This window comes from Cyclopterus lumpus, chromosome 19 (genome assembly GCF_009769545.1).
Source record: "Cyclopterus lumpus isolate fCycLum1 chromosome 19, fCycLum1.pri, whole genome shotgun sequence".
In the NCBI taxonomy this organism is placed as follows: Eukaryota; Metazoa; Chordata; class Actinopteri; order Perciformes; family Cyclopteridae; genus Cyclopterus; species Cyclopterus lumpus.
The window spans coordinates 3,667,968-3,687,172 of NC_046984.1; the positions used below are offsets into that span (position 1 = coordinate 3,667,968).

Consider the following 19,205-nt stretch of genomic DNA (forward strand, 5'->3'; position numbering starts at 1 on the left):
CACATGGAGGCTGCAAAACAAGCTAATACCATGGACTGGCAGAAAGCTCCGGAGGCAGCAGTCCCAGAGCCTTATCGGATAAATGTAAGTCTCTTTTAGCTCGGGTTTGGTCTCCACCAACTCATAATGGAAACTGCTCATGGAACGGAGGTTAATGAGAGTGGCGAGACTGACCTGAAACAGTAAAGTCATAAGGGTCATAAAGTCAAACCAATGAGCAGATGTAGACCAAAACACTCTGCTGAGTTCATGTAAATAAATAATTGCCAGATTAACTGATGACGTGATTAACGGTTGCAGCTCAACTGTAGTCCCATTACAGGTCGGTCCTGTTCATAACACAGTACCGAGCTTGCAGTGTGATGCATTCACAATATTTTTTACAACTAATACTCTTTGACAGTAGAGGAGTCCCTATCTCTTCATCTTTATCCATAAGAAAGGTGGAACATAATTGTGCACCTATGATCTTATTACAGCCCTAGATTATTATACTTTCCAGCTCCAAAGCAAAGCTCCAAGACGGTTCCAGTGGTGATGTTCTCTCTTAAAGCACGATGGGGAAGAAAAAGCACGGTTGGAATGACAAACCAAATAAAGCCAGGAGGTTATTCAAAGGAATTGATAACTATAGAGGCTTGCCATTGTGATCCAGTTGGCCGAGGTCTTTCTGATACTGCAGCAGGGTTTTGAGCTCCCTGCATCGAGACACAGAGTCCATACATTCATCAAGAACCGACGACGCCTCACCAAACATGGAGGAAACCTGAAGGAAGTGAAAAGGAAAGGCAGAAAGAAACAAAAAAGCTTAAAAGAAACACAAAAACAAACTTTCAACTGACGTCAACATGTTGATGTGTTAAGAAACATGTGAGGTCTCTTCCTTTTTTGTACCTGTTGGAACGTTTGGAGAGGAAGAAACTGCTCGAGCCTGGACAGAAACAACCACATCAAGTCGTGCAGTGCGTCGTCATAGGCGGGACCAAACTCTACGGGGAAAACGTTCTGAAAGAAAAAACCTTATTGAAGAATTAAAAAATAAAAGGTTTCAGAGAAAGACGCACGTTGCGAGGGGCGTGCGTCAATGTGGAGAGACGCATTCATCCAACATACATTACGGAGTTACAATCGGGGACACATTGTTGTCATGCATGAACAATAACGGCTCCTTTCTTTTAGAAACATGAACATATTGGGAGGTGCAACAGAAACACTGACCTGAAAGAAGTGTTCCCTTTCATCGCGATTTTTCAGCAAGTTCTGGACTAGATCCACGAATTTGGAGTGTGGCACTTTCATATTTGAGGCACATCCCTGTATAAATGACACAGGCATTAAAAAAAAGAAAGAAAAGGAAATGAGCCGATGGCATCGTCAGCGCGCGGTTATTTCAAAAGACCCCTCTGTCGGCTTTCTTACAAAGCAACGGCCCTTTAAACTCACCTCTACCACCCACGCCTCGATGAGTGTTTGCACTCTGTCCAGGTGTGGCTGAACAAGCCTGATGTCGGCAGTAGCTTCAAACTGACATAACTCCAGGATCAGCTGAGCACGCAAAACAACAGTGTGTAAAAAAACAACACAGAATTTAAAAATGTTCTCAAAATTCACAGAAAGCGACACCGTGTTAGGATCAAAACCCAAACTCACAGCAGTTACTGCAGTAATAATTATGAGCGGTTAATAATTGAGGACTCACCCGCGCTCTAAGGCCCATGATGAGTTGGGCCCTCTGGCGTGGGGTGAGTAGCTTTGGAACGATGTCTGTAACCACGAAAACAAACTCCTCCAGCATCCCATAATCGGCCACAACTTTCTGCTGGATGGTCTGCCAGATCGCCGCCGAGACCAGTCGAATCGGTGGGATCAGGAGGCGCAGAGTGCAGAGGGGAAGAGGGGCACCTGAGTGTAAACAGCAGTGGGTTAACTCAACGAAATGGACACCTTGATTTGCTATGAATGCATCGTAATGCAACCAGAACACCTGGGTTCTGTTCAAGTAAGAAAACCTCATTCCAAAACCCATTGGCATTTGTAACTATGCTTACAAAAATATGTTCAACCTGTCACTTCAACTTCTTTCATTAAATATGTTCATGAATATGTTCAACCTGTCACTTCAACTTCTTTCATTAAATATGTTCAACCTGTCACTTCAACTTCTTTCATGAATATGTTCATATGTTATTACTGATGTAAGAGCGATGGCCGCTCTGGGGAACGCTCGCGTGCACTGAAACACGCACGGGCGACCCGGATGTGTCAACAAAGCGAGAAGATGTTCCTTCACGGCTGCCGTTAACTAAACAGGATTTCTTCTGGATATCTGCTCAGCAACGCAGCTATCTTTGCATTATTGCAACAGTGAAGTTAGCTAGCTAACTAACCAAAGCTAACATCTATAATTAATAATCTATAAACGTCAGTGTTTCCAACGGGAGTAATAGTTACTCACAACTGTTTGGTGTATTATCTTCCATCCCGTTTATCCACCGCGCTCAGCTGCGATGTGTTCTAGTGTTCGCAGTAAAATGTTATTTACTGGAGAAGCGTTGGTCCTCCTCCGTCTCCTCCTCATCTCACTCTCACTTTGGTCGAGGAAGCCGTGAGAAAGTTAGGGTCCGACGAAGATCTCCTTCCGGGTTGCCCGACGTCGAAGGTTCCCAGCTCAAGTCGTGTAAACTAGTCGGGGAGAAGGTGGTGGAGATGAGAAAGGGAGGAGAACATTAGAATAGATTTATAAAAAACTAAAGAAACATTAACTTAAAAAAATAAATACATTTAAAAAAACACTTTTCAGAGAAAAACGTTTGAGAAATCACAATCAGTCTTATGCATGCATTATTCAACGTATATAAACATATTATATAGTTCATAAATTAGACCAAATAAAAAGATTACGGCAGACTTAACAGGCCTTCGCATTGTTTTCATTTCCTCTCATCAGCATAACAAGCCACCTTTGATATTAGACTCAGGTAGAAGTAGGCTACCATTATCAGAATAGGAAGATTCATGCGCCCTCATGTGGCTCAAAGGTGTACTGCAGATAGAAAAGATTGGCAGAACCTCAACCCGAATAAGATCGGCTGTGACCCCCAGTGTATATACACATAGTCGGTAATGTCGGAGCCAGGTCTTGACTAGGAAGAATCATGTTGGGGACCCCTCTAGTTCTTGATTTGGATCTCTTCTCCATCAAGAGTCCGGTAATGTGACTGAGGCGTCACACGGGTGCAACACAGTTAGACAGCATTTCACAGCAGAGACCCGGGCCCCCTGCCCTCGGGCTCCGGGGCCTGCCTGGGAGGCCAGTAGAGCCCAGGGCCTGCCTGTGAGGTGCTCTTTAAACATCGTTGTTATCACAGCATTGACACACACGTTTCCCATAAAGTCTTTATTTGTGGTGGCAACATCATGCAAAAGCTCTGGTAAGAAATTCAAAGGAAACTTGGAATGGTGTGAAAACTAAAATAGAAGCAGATTTGTCTCGAGATCTATTTCAGTGGGACAGCGTTCGCAGAGCTGTTCCATATATATATATATATATATATATATATATATATATATATATATATATATATATATATATATATATATATAGAGTGCATGTCCTCACTAGAGTATAAAAGGTGTACTGAAATGAAAAAAAACATTTCCAATGATGTATGTCATTTCCAACCCTTTACTTTCAGTCACACGAAATCATACCAAACAATTTTGAAGGCTGTAGAACAAAACATTGCTTTCTGGAAGAGAGAATGTTAAATGTTGGCATCTACATTGAATTTCTACCCTAAGCACAGGAAACTAAAATAGACAGTTTTTATACATGGAAATGCATAGTGGTCAAAAATAGAAGAGCAAAACACGAGTAATTTGACCATTCAACAAATTCCTCCCCAAATTCAGGAAAAATAACAAAGAGACAATGCACATTTATTTCAATTGTAAATACCATTACAAACGCTTGAGTCAATAACATCCCACCACAAGAAGTCCGCTTCAATATCATACAATGCCAAATCAAAGGCAATTTTACATCTCCAGCTCTTATTCACCAATGTGTCAAATCTTCAGAGTACACATTTTTCTGTAGAAAAAAAATTGTGTTTTTTTTTTTTTCTCGTTTGTATTTTTTTTTTCTTCTTCCTTTATACAGAATATTTAAAAAAAGTTAAGGTAAGATGCATCAAACAGAAATCCGAAAGGCCAGGGACCAGCCTCTGCAGGTGTTCCGATCCCACTGATTCTGGATCAGAAGTCGGTGCAGCCGACTCCCATTCACTCTCTGTCTCAGGCATCTTACACTGGCGGGGGAGGGGAAGAGGACGAAGCAGTGGTGGAGGGCTGGGTGGGGTTGGGGGGCTCAGAGGCATCCACTACCTCTCCTCCTCCCCTCCGATCCCCCTCTTTGAGTCTCCCAAAACACTCCTCTTTGGCACTTAAGCCGGCAGACTCAGCTTCTTTCCTTTCAGCACTGAAACGAGACAAGACGGCGTTATGCTCGACAACGACAACACGACAGGTCGACAGCGTTCACAACAGCATGAAAACTGATTTATGTGCCACTAGGGACCCTTTATAGCGCTTTTAATTTAAAGAGATAAAACTCCAATACAAAAAAAAAGAAAACGCCTGAACGTAACAAAATAAATGTTGTATAGAAGGACTGTTTTGTATTTTTCGTTTATCTCATGAAACATCTCAAACAGCAGAGTTATTACTTTTGACGCCGCTTCTTTTCTAGTACAACTCGGTTTTAGCTGGTGCCGTTATGAATTTATTTATTGTCATTTTAAAATGATGTGAGCAGAACCGATCCAATTCCATTCAGTATCATTAGATTAATTCAAATGTTGTGAATACTGGACTGCCTGGAAGGTCTGGGGCTATATTACAAAGGAACAGTGTGAGATCTAGCGACATCTGGCGGTGAAGGTGCAGATTGCACGCAACCACGTATCCCTCCACTCGGCCGAATGACGGTGGTCCTAAAGTAAAGACAGGTATCTTTAGGCTAAACTAATAAATCCAGAACAGGATTATAATTGATTTATATTTGAAATGACACTCAAAATTGGTTCTAGAGAATCAACAGTAATGTTTACAATGGCAAAGTCACTATGTAAAATTATAATTATCTCACCAGAAAAAAATCTAAGATGTCAAACTGACTTCATACAGACAGCTTTAGTTTAAGCTTCTTTAAAAAAAAAAACGTCTGTAGACAACAGACTGCGCACAGAGCAGACTCCAATAGGTTTTGCTTTCGTTTACATGTTCCTGCTTGTTGAACCGACAAGCAGAGTTTTCGGTTTTCAGTGTCTCTGCCTCTGCTGTGTATGCTGATTTTGTTCTCTCTCTCTGTGTGTGTGTGTGTGTGTGTGTGTGTGTGTGTGTGTGTGTGTGTGTGTGTGTGTGTGTGTGTGTGTGTGTGTGTGTGTGTGTGTGTGTGTGTGTGTGTGTGTGTGTGTGTGTGTGTGTGTGTGTGTGTGTGTGTGTGTGTGTGTGTGTGTGTGTGTGTGTGTGTGTGTGTGGAGGTACTCATACCAAGAGAAAAGAGGAGAGATGTGCACTGCAGCCTGATAATAAATGACACCAATACATTTTACTGTACAAATTTAAAAAAGTAACGTCAGGCTTATCGATACTCCGGTCTTCAATAATTCAAGACTAGCGCTTGTTTAATACCGAGTTTGGGTTCAATACCAAGTTTTGGGTTCACTGCTTTCAGTCGATTTAGGGAAGTAACCAACCTATGGAAGGCGTACCTAACCAACTACTCAAGCAAATGTAAACAATTTTGAACAAATGAAACAAAAATGCAGCAGCACCCACCTTTCGTTACATACAAATAGAAGAAGTCGCAGTAGAGGATGGTCTGTACCGCCCCAGCAACGATGGCGATCATGTCAAAGAATCCCTCAAAGTAGAACCTCCATATCCAGTTGATGAGGTAGAGGGCTCTGTAGAGTCCCAGGAAGAACAGGTAGTGGGTGGTGATGGTCTCGGCCTCACCGGTCTTGCTGATCATGAAAAGCTGTGGCAGGATGGCCACCGACTCCAGGTATATGGAGAACGTCCACAGAATCTGGGCCAAACAAAGGGGGAGACGCAGTGTTGGCGGGGGGGGAAAGAGCGAGGTAGAGCGCCACCATGTGACGACGGAAGTCAAAGAACATTTGCATACTTTTACCCTCTCCAACTGTGGGTGCTCAATGTGTGGGTGTACCATTTCACAGCTGTTTCCTTTGAGATATATATATATATATATATATATATATATATATATATATATATATATATATATATATATATATATATATATATATATATAGTTGGGCTGGTGTAAAAAAAAATAAATAAAAAGAGACAGAGAGCCCATGAATGAGTGTAGTGACTCCTGAGCACATGGGAGAAGTTTGCCCTTGAGGGCTTTCTGCATGTCAGACTGTTCACAACTTGCCTCGTCTACGGTTTTTGGCTCACCTCCTTCAAATCCAAAATGTTACCATATTTGCGCCGTTTTTTTGTTTTCTTTGAGACTAACTCTGCCGTGCCTAGACTCGCTTAGAAAAAAACAAAAAACTTGCGCATCCTCCATCCTCTACAGAAATTGAATCCGTTTCATGACGCCGGCCTCGGCTCTGCAAGCAGCTTGTCCATCTGTCCATTCTTATAAACAAACATAATATTAATGCCATGTTGCTCTGGTTGTCTCTGCTGATGATGAAACCAGTGGGACAGCTGGCTGGTGTAAATGGAGCATCTCTGCTTTATAATAGGATGGGCTGGGGGTATCACAGTGCGAGTGTGTTTGCACGGTATTGCTGACCTCCAAAGGAGAGAAGTCGTGGTTAACAAGGAAAGCCAGGCCGCCAACCGGGACGACCAGAAACTCCACGCGGAACGTGTCGTGGTTCCCGTCATAAGTGGCCTTGAACTTGGCGTAGATCAGGTACACAGTGGCGTATGCACAACCGATGTAGATGACCTGAAAGACACAGACAAAGCGTTACCAAAGGATATTCTCGTCTGATCCGCCATGCATAGACATCGGGGAGCAACGTTCACGACATCTTGCACGGCCGGCCTTTAGCAAACACGGGCGTGTCGGATTGGCGCGGTAGTCAAGCCCACGGGTTAGCTTTAGGATACGAGTGTCTCACCTTCATGGTGGTGTTGTAGAGGGAGATGAAGGAGGTGAGCAGGTCCAGGTAGCGAGTGGTGAACACAAATGCAAACAGGACTTGACTCTTTCCAGAAATACCTGAGGAGACCAGAGGGCATTCAAAATTTGTCAGAGAAATAGGTCCATTAAGAAAAAAATATCTCTATTGTCACATGCAAATATGGAATTCCACTCCTGCATTTAACCCCTTCCTAAGCATTGGGAGCAGTGCACTGGGAAGCAACTAGAGAGTTCAGTGTCTCGCTCAAAAACACTCAAAGGAGCAGTGGTTAAAAAGCACAACCTGCTTTACCCACAGATACCCTATTTATATAAAACCCACACTTCTCTGCATTTAAACGGTTACTTCACAAAATACATCGGTATCCAGAGGACCATCCATCCAGTCAATTTCGATGGGACTTGCTTGTGTTTATTTATTTTTTATTATTGATGTTTTTAAGGTATCAGCCAGAGCTCACAACACACAACATTACATTTGGTTTGTTGTGCTTCAACTACAAGTAATTTGCATTTTGAAGCAAAACAGCACCATCTCTAGACAAATACAACTCAAGTTACTCACTTCCATGGCGCAAACCTCACAACGCCTCGCCGTTCTCCAGTACTTTCTAACAACATATGCCTGTTCACTTTATCTCCATGAGAGACAACAAAAATAAAAATAAAACATTTTACTGATTCATAATCCAACGTTCACTACCAGCCTCTGGACAGAAGTTACAAATAACACATCAGATTGGAAACTTGAAATTGCAAGTTTACCATCATGTAAGGGTCATTTCAACTATTTTAGTTTAGGAGTTAGTTACACTGTAGCCCCTCCAATAAGCGGTCGGTATTGTCGATGTGAAAGTCTCCACGGTCTTCATCCCAAGCCTCTGTGTGGATCTTCAGTCACACCAACTGTCAGACTAGAATGTGTGTGTGTGTGTGTGTGTGTGTGTGTGTGTGGGGGGGGCAAAACATAAGTCTACTTATAATAGATCAGATCACTGAAGCGCGACCTGCACGTGCAGAGCGATGTGGTTTTACAAACAGCAGCATTGACATAACTCGAGTGAACTGTCTTGCAATAATACGACCCTAACCTTTGACCATCGGGACAACGCAGCAAAGTGCCACCACGATAACGCAGCACGAGATAATTCAACCTGCAAAGAATCCAGAAAGAATGGCTTCAGGCACTGACTTTTGCATCTTCGACTGATAAACTTGTGAGCAACTCGTTGCTGCCACGTCAGAGAGGTCACTCCGGGTTGACGCAACGTATGGGGAGAACAGTGGCGGGGTGAAGCTAGCACTGTCCCCCTCCTCCCCACGACAATCTAAATGTGTGAGGCCCAACATGGCAAACGAACAACTGCTGTGGCCCTGTGGATCCCCCAGGTCCCCTAACCTGACGTTGTTGCGGGGGCCCGCTGCACTGTCGAGGCTAACGTGAGCTACCAGGAGAGCTGCGGCTAGCACAGGTGGCGTTGAGTGGGGTTTCCTCCCGAGACGAGGGTTTAACAAGTTCCACGTCACGCCCCGGTTAGCCACGTTCCTGACATTGACAGCGAGGGTCAGAAACGATGGATAGCTGACGTCAGTGTTGCTAACCAGCCGGCTAACGCTAGCCGAGAAGCTAATGTGCTCCAACTAACGTGACAAGTTTCACAGTAGAGACATGTTTTGTTCTTCTAATCTAGAGAAGACGATGAGACACCTGTGCGAAACAGGGTCGTGCAAACTGTAACGGGAATACGACTGACTTACCGGCACAAGACCTGGTTTTCCATATTTTTAGCAGCAGGATGATGATGGCTGCTAGGTGGGAGAGATCGCCGGTTAGCCTGAAAATGTTCATGTTTATGGGAGCTCCGGCAGAGGAAACCCAATGTTAAGACTCTATAACGAGATCCGTGTGTCTGCAGGTAACAATTAGATTACGTGTGACAGCGTTGAATGACACCGTGACACTAAAATAGACTGTTTCTGGCTTCAGGAGGTGGGAAAATGGCGAGCAAAGCGCGACGTGGCTTGGGGACGTGGCCAAGACAACGGCACCCAATGCAAGCCGGGAAAACGTCCGTACGCTCAGCCAATCAGAAGAGAAGAATGTCTCATTTGCATAAATTATACGATACGATTGCTGCCTCCACGCTCTGGCATAAATACAGTAAATACGAGCCTCCTCTTTCAGCTCTAGGTTGCACACGTACAAGGAAATGCAACCAGGAAATGTATCTCAGTTATACGAATGATCTACTTGACACAACTGAACACATTGCTGCTTCAATTTTAACTAAAACGAAACTGATGTTTGTGTCCATACTCGTTATTCATGATTAGTGAGTTACTTTACTGCCAACATTTTGGTTTGTGCACTGCAGGTGCAAATGCGTCGGGATGAGTTTAACGACACTTCCTTTAGCCATTGAAGTCAATGGTGAAACGTTCAGATACACCTGTTTACAGGTTAAGTGAACGAGTCCAGACGAGTCAACTCTGTTTAGGGCAGCTGCTACAAACTGTATTCTAAAATAATCTCCAATTACACATCCATTCAGTGGCATGTCCATTTCAGGTATTTCTCCCCTCTCATATATCCATGATGGGAGAAATGCCTGAAATGAATGTATTATTTTTAATTCTGGGAACCATATGAGACCCTTTCAATACAAATATTGCATACATTGTGGGACATTATTTTAATAGTACCTTTGTGCACCACAGATTTAAAGCGAGATCATGTAACAATGAAAGACTGAATATATTCTGCTTCCAAATAAAAAATATTATTCAAAAGTAAAAGAAAGAAAAAAAACACACCCTTGCTTAAACCAATGCACTCCGGGGTTTTGCTGCTACCGATAGCATGTAGTGGCTATGTTGGTAAACTGTAGCTATACTGTTGTGTAACTGACAGCAATCTTCTTCTTTTTTTGGACGAGCTAGTCAAAAAACAAAAAGCAGTTAACATTACGTAGTGTAGTAGTAGCAGCCTTGAAGTAGTAGTTTGTGTAATTTACAGGTTTGTATAACATTTATGTTCAAGATTCTGTTTGAATAAGTGAGGAGGGGTTAAAAAAAATCACCCCGTCCCGGAGCGATGTCCATTCTCACCAACGCCCCGAGTTCCCAGTTGGTACCAGCAGCAGTGCTGCCATAACTTAAGAACTCACGGAAAAAGAAATTCCCCGTTTAATTACAGTAAACATTTTACTGTTATTTCTACAGTGTCACTACTGTAATTAAACTATTTATCAAGGCAGAATTTATTACAGTACGGCAGCAAGGCCTGCAAACAATATGCTGCGTTTCCACAGTGTTGCAACATGCTGTGTTTCCATTGTAATCTCTATGTTGTTTCTAATTGTATGCATTACAGCACTCTACTAAAAAGTTTTCTTCATAGTGCAGAAAGAGCTAGATATTGTTCTCTGGAGACCAGGTGGCAAGAAACACAACTCCAATAAATGCTAATGTTGCTCTTGCATGTGTACATCGACAATTGTTGGCTGAATATATTGTACTTTCAACTTGTTGCGCTGCCCCCTAGTGGTAAAATAATAATAATCTAAATTACGTAGGCCCGCTTTAAAAAGGCCTCATATTATTTTCATTATGTTATTATATGTCATCACTAATAGCAGTACAAGTTAAAAAAATAAAATAAAATTTAAAAAAAGAAAAGAAAAGAAAAGAAAAGAAAAGAAGACCCCCCCCCCAAATAAAGATAAAAAATGGCATTACAATACAAAAAGTCCAATTCACAATGTTTAAATCAAGTGTGTGCATACACTGATCCTTGTCATCACAAACTGAAATATTCAACCAGGGTTATTTTCCATTCCAGGATGATGAAACAATAACAGTTAAAACTTCTCATTGATAACTGAACACCAACAGCATATAGACATGTCTTAGAGGAATTGATCCTCAGCTGCATTTTAATACAGATAAACTGCCGTTCAGTTTGTTTGTTAGAGGTATCACTGTCACACAAGATGGCTGGTAAATGTAGAATCTACAGTACCTGAGCTTCACAGCTGCCTCACCATTTCTAAAGAAATACCGTCAGAAATACTGTCTTTTATGAATGAAGCGTACGAAAAATTACACTAAAATCCATCCAGGAGCGACCCTGCCGATACACAGGTGTGGTTGGCGGGTCTCCCACAGTTCCACGTTGCATTTTGTTTTTTTCAGGCAGACTCTGACATCTCCTCTGAGGCCTTGAGAACAAAAACCGCATCGTCGAGGACGTAGTAATCGTTGTACATGTCCCCCTCGCAGAGGTATGGCAACCGGGTCACGGCCTCCACCTCAAACCCCGCCCTTCGGAAGACCTCGTTGGATAGGTTGGTCACTTGCTCCTCCCACGTTTTTCCTTTTACTTTAACATGTTCTTTGGGACGCTGCCATCTCCCTCCTTGAGACAAAGACAGACAGAATGGTTGTATTACGCTTCATAGAGGGAAGAGCACGGAAATTATACGCGTGTGTGCGGATTCCTGACTGACCGACTTCCACGTAGGGCTGGAAGGGAAGTACAGCAGCCAGGATGAGTCTCCCCGTGTTGGGAACCAGCGACAGCCTGATGTCCCGCAGGAGATGCAGAGGATCGTCGCAGCGGTCCAGCAGGTTCAGACAGCTGATCACATCGTACTGGAAACCCGCCTGCTGCCACTCGTCGATACCCAGCAGTCTAACATCGACAGACCAAAGTAACGCATTTTCAGATGGTAACAAGTTACTTTTAGGGCTTCAAGGAAATGATAGTTTCAGGCCTTTACACTTTGAATATAGAGATTGAGATTGGAAGCTTTTGCATCTCATGCAAATACTCAAATTAGAATCTCACCGGGAATCAGAGCCACTGGACTCATTTCCTATTTTTATTGATTTATTTGTGTTGCAAAGGTTGAGTTTCAGTAAATGGCAGCTTGAAAAGAAACACAAAAAAAAGAAGGGGAAAAAAAGGAGCTCGGCAAGTGAGACATATGGTCTGTTGTTGTGCTGATGGGATTAGTCATTACATTACATTACATGTCATTTAGCTGACGCTTTTATCCAAAGCGACTTACAATAAGTGCTTTAAACATGAGTTCAAACTCAGAACAACAAGAGTCAGGTATATCGCACTGAACTGAGATTTGCGTTGCTCACTTGTAATTCCTCCTCTGGAGATGCCATTTCATGGGCGCCGAGACCTCAGTGGCGTAGACCTCTCTAAAATGGGCACCCATCACCTCTGTGACACCCCCGTCCCCGGCTCCGAGGTCAAGGAGCCTCTCGGCCCTCCACTCCGGGTCGATCCGGAGCAGCCGCTGGAACTGCTCGGCGGAAAACACAAACATAGAGCCCCGACCGAGAAACCTGGAAACAGGGGAGAGCGCATCAAAGGACTATTTTTGAACTACGGGAGAGACATGGGAGTGTCTGTGCCACTCACCCATTAATGGAGGTGCGCGAGACCAGTGGGCCGAGGACTGTCGACACGAACGAGTGATAGAGCTGGGTGATCAGCCAGCCAGACTTCTCCATGCTCCCCTTGAGGAACGCCTTGGTGCCCGAGTCTAGGTGGCTCTGGACAAAGAGGGGTCGCACCGATTCTCCGAGCAGGTCGGGTCCGCACCGGTACCACTAGAGCCACGAGGGGGGAGGTGGGGGGGGGGAATTAACACTCAATGTAAGACAACTTCAAGAAGCACTTACAGCCGGGAACTGGATTTAATCGACTTCCCACTTCATGGCTTAAATGTGGCTTAAACCTTCATATAAACTGGACACATATCTTCCTTTGATAAGATCTTTTTTTGTGTTTTTATGTGATTGAATTTTGGGATTTCAAACGTTTATCAACGTCGGAAATAAAGATCTTGAGGGATCTCAACTTCCAGCGAGCAAACTCTTCTACTTTTTTTCTAGTTGACGTTTGTCCCACTGAGGTATTTGTGGGTACTTTTAAATGACATGTCATCTTATTTATTTTATATTACAGCACCCGCGTATATCCGAGGCTCTGGGTCTTTTCAAATGATTTGTACCTTGTTTTGTGTTTTAGTGGACAACTCCGACACACAGGGATATGTCGACCAGAAGAAAAGCCCAACAGAATCCTGCCATTAATCCAGCCAGGTTTCATGCTCGCATAAATCTATTAGCTAAAGACTACAATGTGAAACTGGAATATGCAAAAAACAAGAGAATAAATCCTAAAACAGATCAGCACAGTTAGTTAAAAGCACTGACAATAAAATAACGTTTGTAAGTCATTAAAAAAAAAGCCTCGTAACAAATCCATTAAAAAAGGTCACAGTTTGTAGCTTGCTAATAGGAAACAGTGCACACGGCCTTCAAACGTGAAATGACCGCAGTCGGTCTCTTCAAAACGGGCACCGATCCCGGACCGTGCGAGTGTCACCTACCGGGTGCGGTTACTCAGAATGCATACCTCTTGCGTCTCTATCGCGGCCGCGTCGTTCTCGCTCGCCATGTTCATGAACAGCGAACGGGCGAGTGGGCTACGGACGTATTTCCCGGTCCACATCTTTCTGACGGAGAGCAGAAAGGCGACGTAACCCAGCAGCCACGCAACAAAAACCAGTGTCCTCAGCTGTAGATGACACATAATGGACAACAACCCTGAGTAGGAAAGCGGACAGACAGCGGCTGCAGTCTGGAGGACGTGGACAGACTGGCCGGTGGTAGAGCACCGAAGACTCAATATTAGATGGTGATAAAGGAGCCAATGGCAGCCAATAGTGAACCAACACGTCAGGGCATGTCTCCAATTCCAAGACAACAAACAAACAAACCTTGGGGTGCGGTGTTTTTTTTAAGAAAGCCTGCTGCTATTTACTCTCCATCTTAGTCTTGTAATCCCATTGTCCTGCTATTATCATTTCTCACAAGTTACCCGGGCGAGTCTGTCCCCTACGTGGTCTCTGCCCATTATGACAACAGACATCCACACTTCCGCATAGCATGCACTTCCTGAGTCACCGCTAAATGTGTCCCCGGAGCCATCGAAACGCGGACTCGGTTTGGCTGCTTAACTTCATCGTGTGTTGCCAATTCAGAGAGGAGCGGTGAAGCCGAGCTATGCATCACGTGTCCGAGAAGACAGGTAAACCGTCATGTTTCACAAACACGTGTTACTTATTTTTGTTATCGTGTGTGTGACATCATCGCCGTGGCCTCGTTCCATAGCCTCTACAATATCGCGCTGTATAACATTGGGGCTTTGACATGTTTGTTTCTTCGATACGTCATTTAACGTTTCAACCCCCGAAAAGTGAACATTAGATTTATTACATTGTCTTTCTTGCATGGTTTATTGCATGGGTTAATTATTGCCGTGAGGTGTGTGTGTGTGTGTGTGTGTGTGTGTGTGTGTGTGTGTGTGTGTGTGTGTGTGTGTGTGTGTGTGTGTGTGTGTGTGTGTGTGTGTGTGTGTGTGTGTGTGTGTGTGTGTGTGTGTGTGTGTGTGTGTGTGTGTGTGTGTGTGTGTGTGTGTGTGTGTGTGTGTGTGTGTGTGTGTGTGTGTGTGTGTGTGTGTGTGTGTGTGTGCGCGCGCTGCGCAGGTCTGTTACGGTTGAACTCTAACGTCCCCCGCCGTGCCTCTCTTATCCAAACAAGCCGAACTCGGTTCTCAATGCCGTTCTCAAGGCATCATTAGTTTAGCTTTTGTATTTAGTATTCTTGTCGTTTCGATCATTTTCTTCCATTAAAAGTAGAACCGTGAGGGCCGAAGCGAACAGTGTGTTGTAACGTTTCAAATGAACAGACGCAAAATGACCAATTTATGCTGTACAAATGAGGCATGGAAATGTCACACTTTTTTAAAATGGTAGGCCTATTTGGCATCACATTAGTTGCTTAAAATAAATTGGACTAAAATACCTTCTTCTTAACCCGTTTTATTTTTTGAGTGAATCTATTTTACTTGCACATTCATAACAACTTGTGTTTCCTGAATAAACATGTTTTTTGTTGTTGTCTGTACTACCTGCCTCACTGCTATATTTGGTGTAAACGACTCCTTAATGTCTCCTCATCTAGCCCCCCCCCTGCCCTTGTCCTGTCTGCGTCTCCTGGTCCCACCGCTTCGGCTGCTCTCCGCAGCCATCTGGGAAACTGTCCAGCAGAAAGTCGTGTCCAATTACGGGCTGCTGGATGACTTTGTGACAGCAGTCACTGAGATCGTCCCAGAGCTTCTCAATCCCAGACAGAGGCGTTTGCTGAGCCTCGGCCTCCGAGCTCAGGTACCGTTTGAGGACGCTAATATGTTGCGAAAATGAATTTATTTTTGCGACCTAGAGACATGGTGGAAATTTAACACATTTTGCCACTATTTTGTCTTGGTTTTAGCTGACACTGGAGTTGTGTCGCCCAGAGCAGACAATAGACATTAAGACCCTTCAGCCGCACCTGGACGTAATCACTTCACTGTGGAACACAGAGGTACAATCGCCTTTGTTTCATCAATCTGTGGTTTTCTATTCTTTACTCTTAAATGACAACCAGAACTTACTGACTTTCGCCCTTTTTCCCAGATGAGTGATTCGGGGGCTGGGTCGTGTGCACCAAGCCTCCTCGGTCTTATTCACACCCTGCTTAAAGACCAGGAGGAGAGGCAGCACTTCTTCCAGGTAGGTGGTGTCACTGGTTGTGTGACACTGAGATATTTTCATCCCGATTGTTAATGCCACTTGTTCAATTTTAGGATATTTTCCCGGTGAGATTTGGAGACAAGTACTCTGAAGACATACAGATGTTTGTGGAGATATTCCTCTTGCAGCTTGAGAAGTTACTTCCTGTCCCAAATCACAAACGGGTAACTTGCACTGTGCGGTCAAGCCTCTTTTGGACATTTAACGCACTATCATTTTGGGAAATGCGCTTGCTTGCTTTCTTTCCAAGTGATAGAAGTAGATTCATATCAATTGCCAGAAGCTGGAGTCAACACATGATTAGTATAGCTTGGAATGGAAATGGGGGAAACCGCTTTCCAAACCATAGACCATATAGAAGTGGACGTAGTCACAGCGACGCCCTAAAGCATACTCTTTATGGTCTAATTGACTATAAATAAGACCATACTTTTTACTTAATGAACATCATGCTGTATTGAAGAAGACTTGAAACTAGAGATCGAGACCATAAACTCATTTTATATATACTCATTTTTTTCTATACAACCAGAGGAGTCGCCCCCTGCTGGCCAGTAGAGAGAATGAAGATTTAAGACACTTTTCTGCATTGGCTTCACTTTTCAGACCCAGAGGTCCAAAGTTGAGAAATACACTTACCACAATTAATAAACTACATCTCATTCTTGTAAAGAAAGCAACTGAGCATTTTCCATCACAATGTTTAACAATTCAACTGATTCTGATTCTTTCTCTTGAGCAGGTTGCCTGTATGCTCAGCGACGGGCCTTCAGTTCTGTCCGAATGTGTGCAGTCTTTCTGTCAATCTCAGGAACTAAAGTCTCTTCTGGAATATCAAAAAGAGCTCAGTCAGCTGCATGACAGTGGTGAGCATGGCGTCTGGGTGGAAAACGGACAGAACTGATACAAATTCACAGCAGACCATATCATTGACGGCACCTGGCTGTTTATTTAACTGTGCATTTCACATTTTCAGATAATCAAACAGTTGGCGCCAGCATTTGTTCAGCTCTCTGTCTGCCACCTTTGACGACAGCCGTGACGGAACAAGAAGAAACGCCACTTGAAGTAAACGTGCTCACCGATTACATGGAAGCGTTCAACAAAGAACTGATAGTGGGGACCGCTCCACTGAGAACAAGTGCAGGTGATGTAAAGACGTCGAGCGACGACCCGGGGAGGAGAGAGACCGGAGGCTTGGAGAATCGGTCCCCGGGTGACGGTGGGGAGGGAGTAGCAGTTGAGCTCACGCGCTCTGTTCAACAAGTCGGATCTTTGGACGGGGATCAGACGAGTGTAGACTCGTGTGCCGTTGAGGTCCAAGTAGGTTGTAATGTTAAAATCCTTGCTGAGGAGGCTGTTGCCTCAGAGAACAAGCCCTCTGCTGAAGACTCAATGATATATATGAGAGAGGACGAAAAAGTTCAGTCACTGGTTAGAACTACAGATGACATGGAGTACAATGTCATGAGCCCTCGTGAGACTGAAAAGTGCACGAAAGAAACTTCCAACACAACAATTGAAGTGCAAAACATCCACATATCTAAAGTAGTGCTGTCGCCCGTACTGTACGCACCTGCTGGGGTCAGAGGTCTGAAGGTGAAAAACGTTTCAGAGAGGGATCCTCGAGTCCCGTCAACCGGCAAGACATGTCCCACGTGCTGTAAGACGTACAGCCGTGCGTCGGATATGAGGCGGCATCAGAGGACCCACACGGGAGAGCGGCCTTTCCGATGCTCGCGGTGTGAGAAACGCTTCCAGTTCCAGCACGACCTCAAGCGGCACGGGTTAAATGCGTGTCGAGTCGCTCCGCCGCAGAACTGGTCCCCTGAGGCGCGAGAAGAAAGAGACGCTCAAGACACGAAGCAAGAGGAGGTTCGCGGCCGACTCCGAACTCCGCCTACCGACGTCAGGACTTGTGAAAAGGAAAGTCGGATGAATCTGAAAGCAGTCGGGGCTCCTTCAGGAGAGGGAGGGCCTGTTCCCACCCAACCGTTCAGCAGCAAAGTCCAGTTAGGAGATGTGAAGGAGCAGAGCCAGGACCCTCGTCGGGGTAATCAGAGGGGCCGGAAATCAAAGGCTTTCATGGTGAGAAATACACACAAACCCGCCGATACCGCACTGTATTGTGTTGAATGTAACAGGTCGTTCCCAGACGCGGCAAGACTTAAAACGCATAACCTGAGACACAAGCCTCGCTCGTGCACTAAGTGCGGGGAGAGTTTCAAAGGTTTCATAGACCTCAGCCAGCATTATGTCGACGTGCACGACTTCAGAGGACCTTTTCCTTGCACGTCGTGCGACCGCAGGTACACAGATTTGAGAGGTCTGATCAGGCACGAGAGGTTTCACACGGGGGATCTCCCTTTCAAATGCCCCAAGTGTCCGAAAGCGTTCGGCTACGCGTCCGCTTTGACGCTGCACGACCGGACCCACACAAAAGAGGCGCCGTTCCTCTGCTGGGACTGCGGGAAAGGCTGCAGGTCCAACGCCGCTCTGAGGACCCACCGGCTGTGTCGTCACGGCGGCGCCACGGAGAAGCGCTTCTGCTGCGAACACTGCGGACAAGCGTACGCGCTCAAGAGGAGCTTGGACCTGCACGTGGCCAAGCTGCACGCCGGCGTGCGCTACCCTTGCTCCCGCTGCGGCAAACTGTTCCGGAGCGCGAGTTCCCTGACGAGACACGACCTGACCCACACGGCGGAGCGGCCCTACTCGTGCGCCCAGTGCGGCAAAAGTTTCAGGTCGGCGTCGGAGCTGAAGATACACACTCGCTACCACACCGGGGAGAGGCCGTTCGAGTGTCGGGAGTGCGGCAAGGGGTTCGTGCAGTCGTACTACCTCACTGCACACACGAGGATGCACACGGGGGAAAAGCCATTCAAATGTCCGACATGCGACAAATGTTTTAACAGCACGGGTATTTTGAAGAGACACCAAATGACACATACTGGAGAGAAACCCCACAAATGCTCAGCCTGTGAAATGGCATTCAGTCGGCCAGAGCTTGTAAAAGCTCACGCAAAGAAGTTTCATTAAAAGTGTTTTCTTTGATCAGTAATTCAAATCTCTCACAGGATCAATAAAGTCTGCAAGTGAGCTCTAACTTGCCTTTCAATAAATGGTCTTTGTCAGGATTGTTTGTTTGTCTTCACATTTGTATCATAAAAAGGTGCTAAATTAAAAAATGTCAGCATATCTATTGCCTATCGATATCTACAGTGCAAATGAAACTAACGGTGAAGCGTTAACCCCGAGGGGGAACTGGAGGGTTATCAGCTGCGTCTCACACGCGCCGACTGGATAAACTTGTTAAACTACATTCAGGACATGTCTGGTGTTGTTTA

The 19,205-nt window shown here is 44.8% G+C and overlaps 4 protein-coding genes across 5 annotated transcripts in view; 1 reads left to right on the top strand and 3 right to left on the bottom strand.

Moving 5' to 3' along the window:
• Positions 1 to 2,631, bottom strand: part of LOC117748984 (zinc finger protein 43-like) — a 4,909-nt gene extending 2,278 nt beyond the window's left edge. The window contains exons 1-6 of the mRNA XM_034559154.1: positions 2,456 to 2,631; positions 1,700 to 1,902; positions 1,444 to 1,545; positions 1,219 to 1,314; positions 895 to 1,005; positions 643 to 766 (exon numbers count right to left, since the gene is read on the bottom strand). Of these exons, the coding sequence (XP_034415045.1) occupies positions 643 to 766; positions 895 to 1,005; positions 1,219 to 1,314; positions 1,444 to 1,545; positions 1,700 to 1,902; positions 2,456 to 2,480 (661 nt within the window). The 5' untranslated portion in view covers positions 2,481 to 2,631. The remainder of the gene's footprint in view (positions 1 to 642; positions 767 to 894; positions 1,006 to 1,218; positions 1,315 to 1,443; positions 1,546 to 1,699; positions 1,903 to 2,455) is intronic.
• A 1,034-nt stretch (positions 2,632 to 3,665) lies between these two features.
• kdelr2b (KDEL endoplasmic reticulum protein retention receptor 2b) lies at positions 3,666 to 9,251 on the bottom strand. Its single transcript, XM_034559141.1, has 5 exons — positions 8,954 to 9,251; positions 7,173 to 7,273; positions 6,839 to 6,997; positions 5,842 to 6,094; positions 3,666 to 4,480 (listed from the first exon to the last, which is right to left on the bottom strand). Exons 1-5 carry the CDS (start codon positions 9,042 to 9,044, stop codon positions 4,446 to 4,448), a joined length of 639 nt encoding a protein of 212 aa, XP_034415032.1. The 5' UTR covers positions 9,045 to 9,251; the 3' UTR covers positions 3,666 to 4,445.
• A 1,693-nt stretch (positions 9,252 to 10,944) lies between these two features.
• On the bottom strand, positions 10,945 to 14,185 carry mettl9 (methyltransferase like 9). Of its 2 annotated transcripts, XM_034558120.1 has the most exons (6): positions 14,002 to 14,185; positions 13,638 to 13,799; positions 12,636 to 12,826; positions 12,350 to 12,559; positions 11,704 to 11,888; positions 10,945 to 11,612 (listed from the first exon to the last, which is right to left on the bottom strand). In XM_034558120.1, exons 2-6 carry the CDS (start codon positions 13,731 to 13,733, stop codon positions 11,386 to 11,388), a joined length of 909 nt encoding a protein of 302 aa, XP_034414011.1. In that variant the 5' UTR covers positions 13,734 to 13,799; positions 14,002 to 14,185; the 3' UTR covers positions 10,945 to 11,385. The 2 variants fall into 2 exon arrangements, with proteins under 2 accessions (XP_034414011.1, XP_034414010.1); XM_034558119.1 differs by having other exon boundaries at positions 13,638 to 14,185.
• LOC117748408 (zinc finger protein 665-like) lies at positions 14,182 to 18,995 on the top strand. Its single transcript, XM_034558117.1, has 7 exons — positions 14,182 to 14,312; positions 15,248 to 15,450; positions 15,557 to 15,649; positions 15,742 to 15,837; positions 15,912 to 16,022; positions 16,601 to 16,724; positions 16,835 to 18,995. The coding sequence occupies exons 1-7, from the start codon at positions 14,288 to 14,290 to the stop codon at positions 18,895 to 18,897; spliced, it is 2,715 nt and encodes a 904-aa protein (XP_034414008.1). The 5' UTR covers positions 14,182 to 14,287; the 3' UTR covers positions 18,898 to 18,995.
• The last annotated feature ends 210 nt before the right edge of the window (positions 18,996 to 19,205 follow it).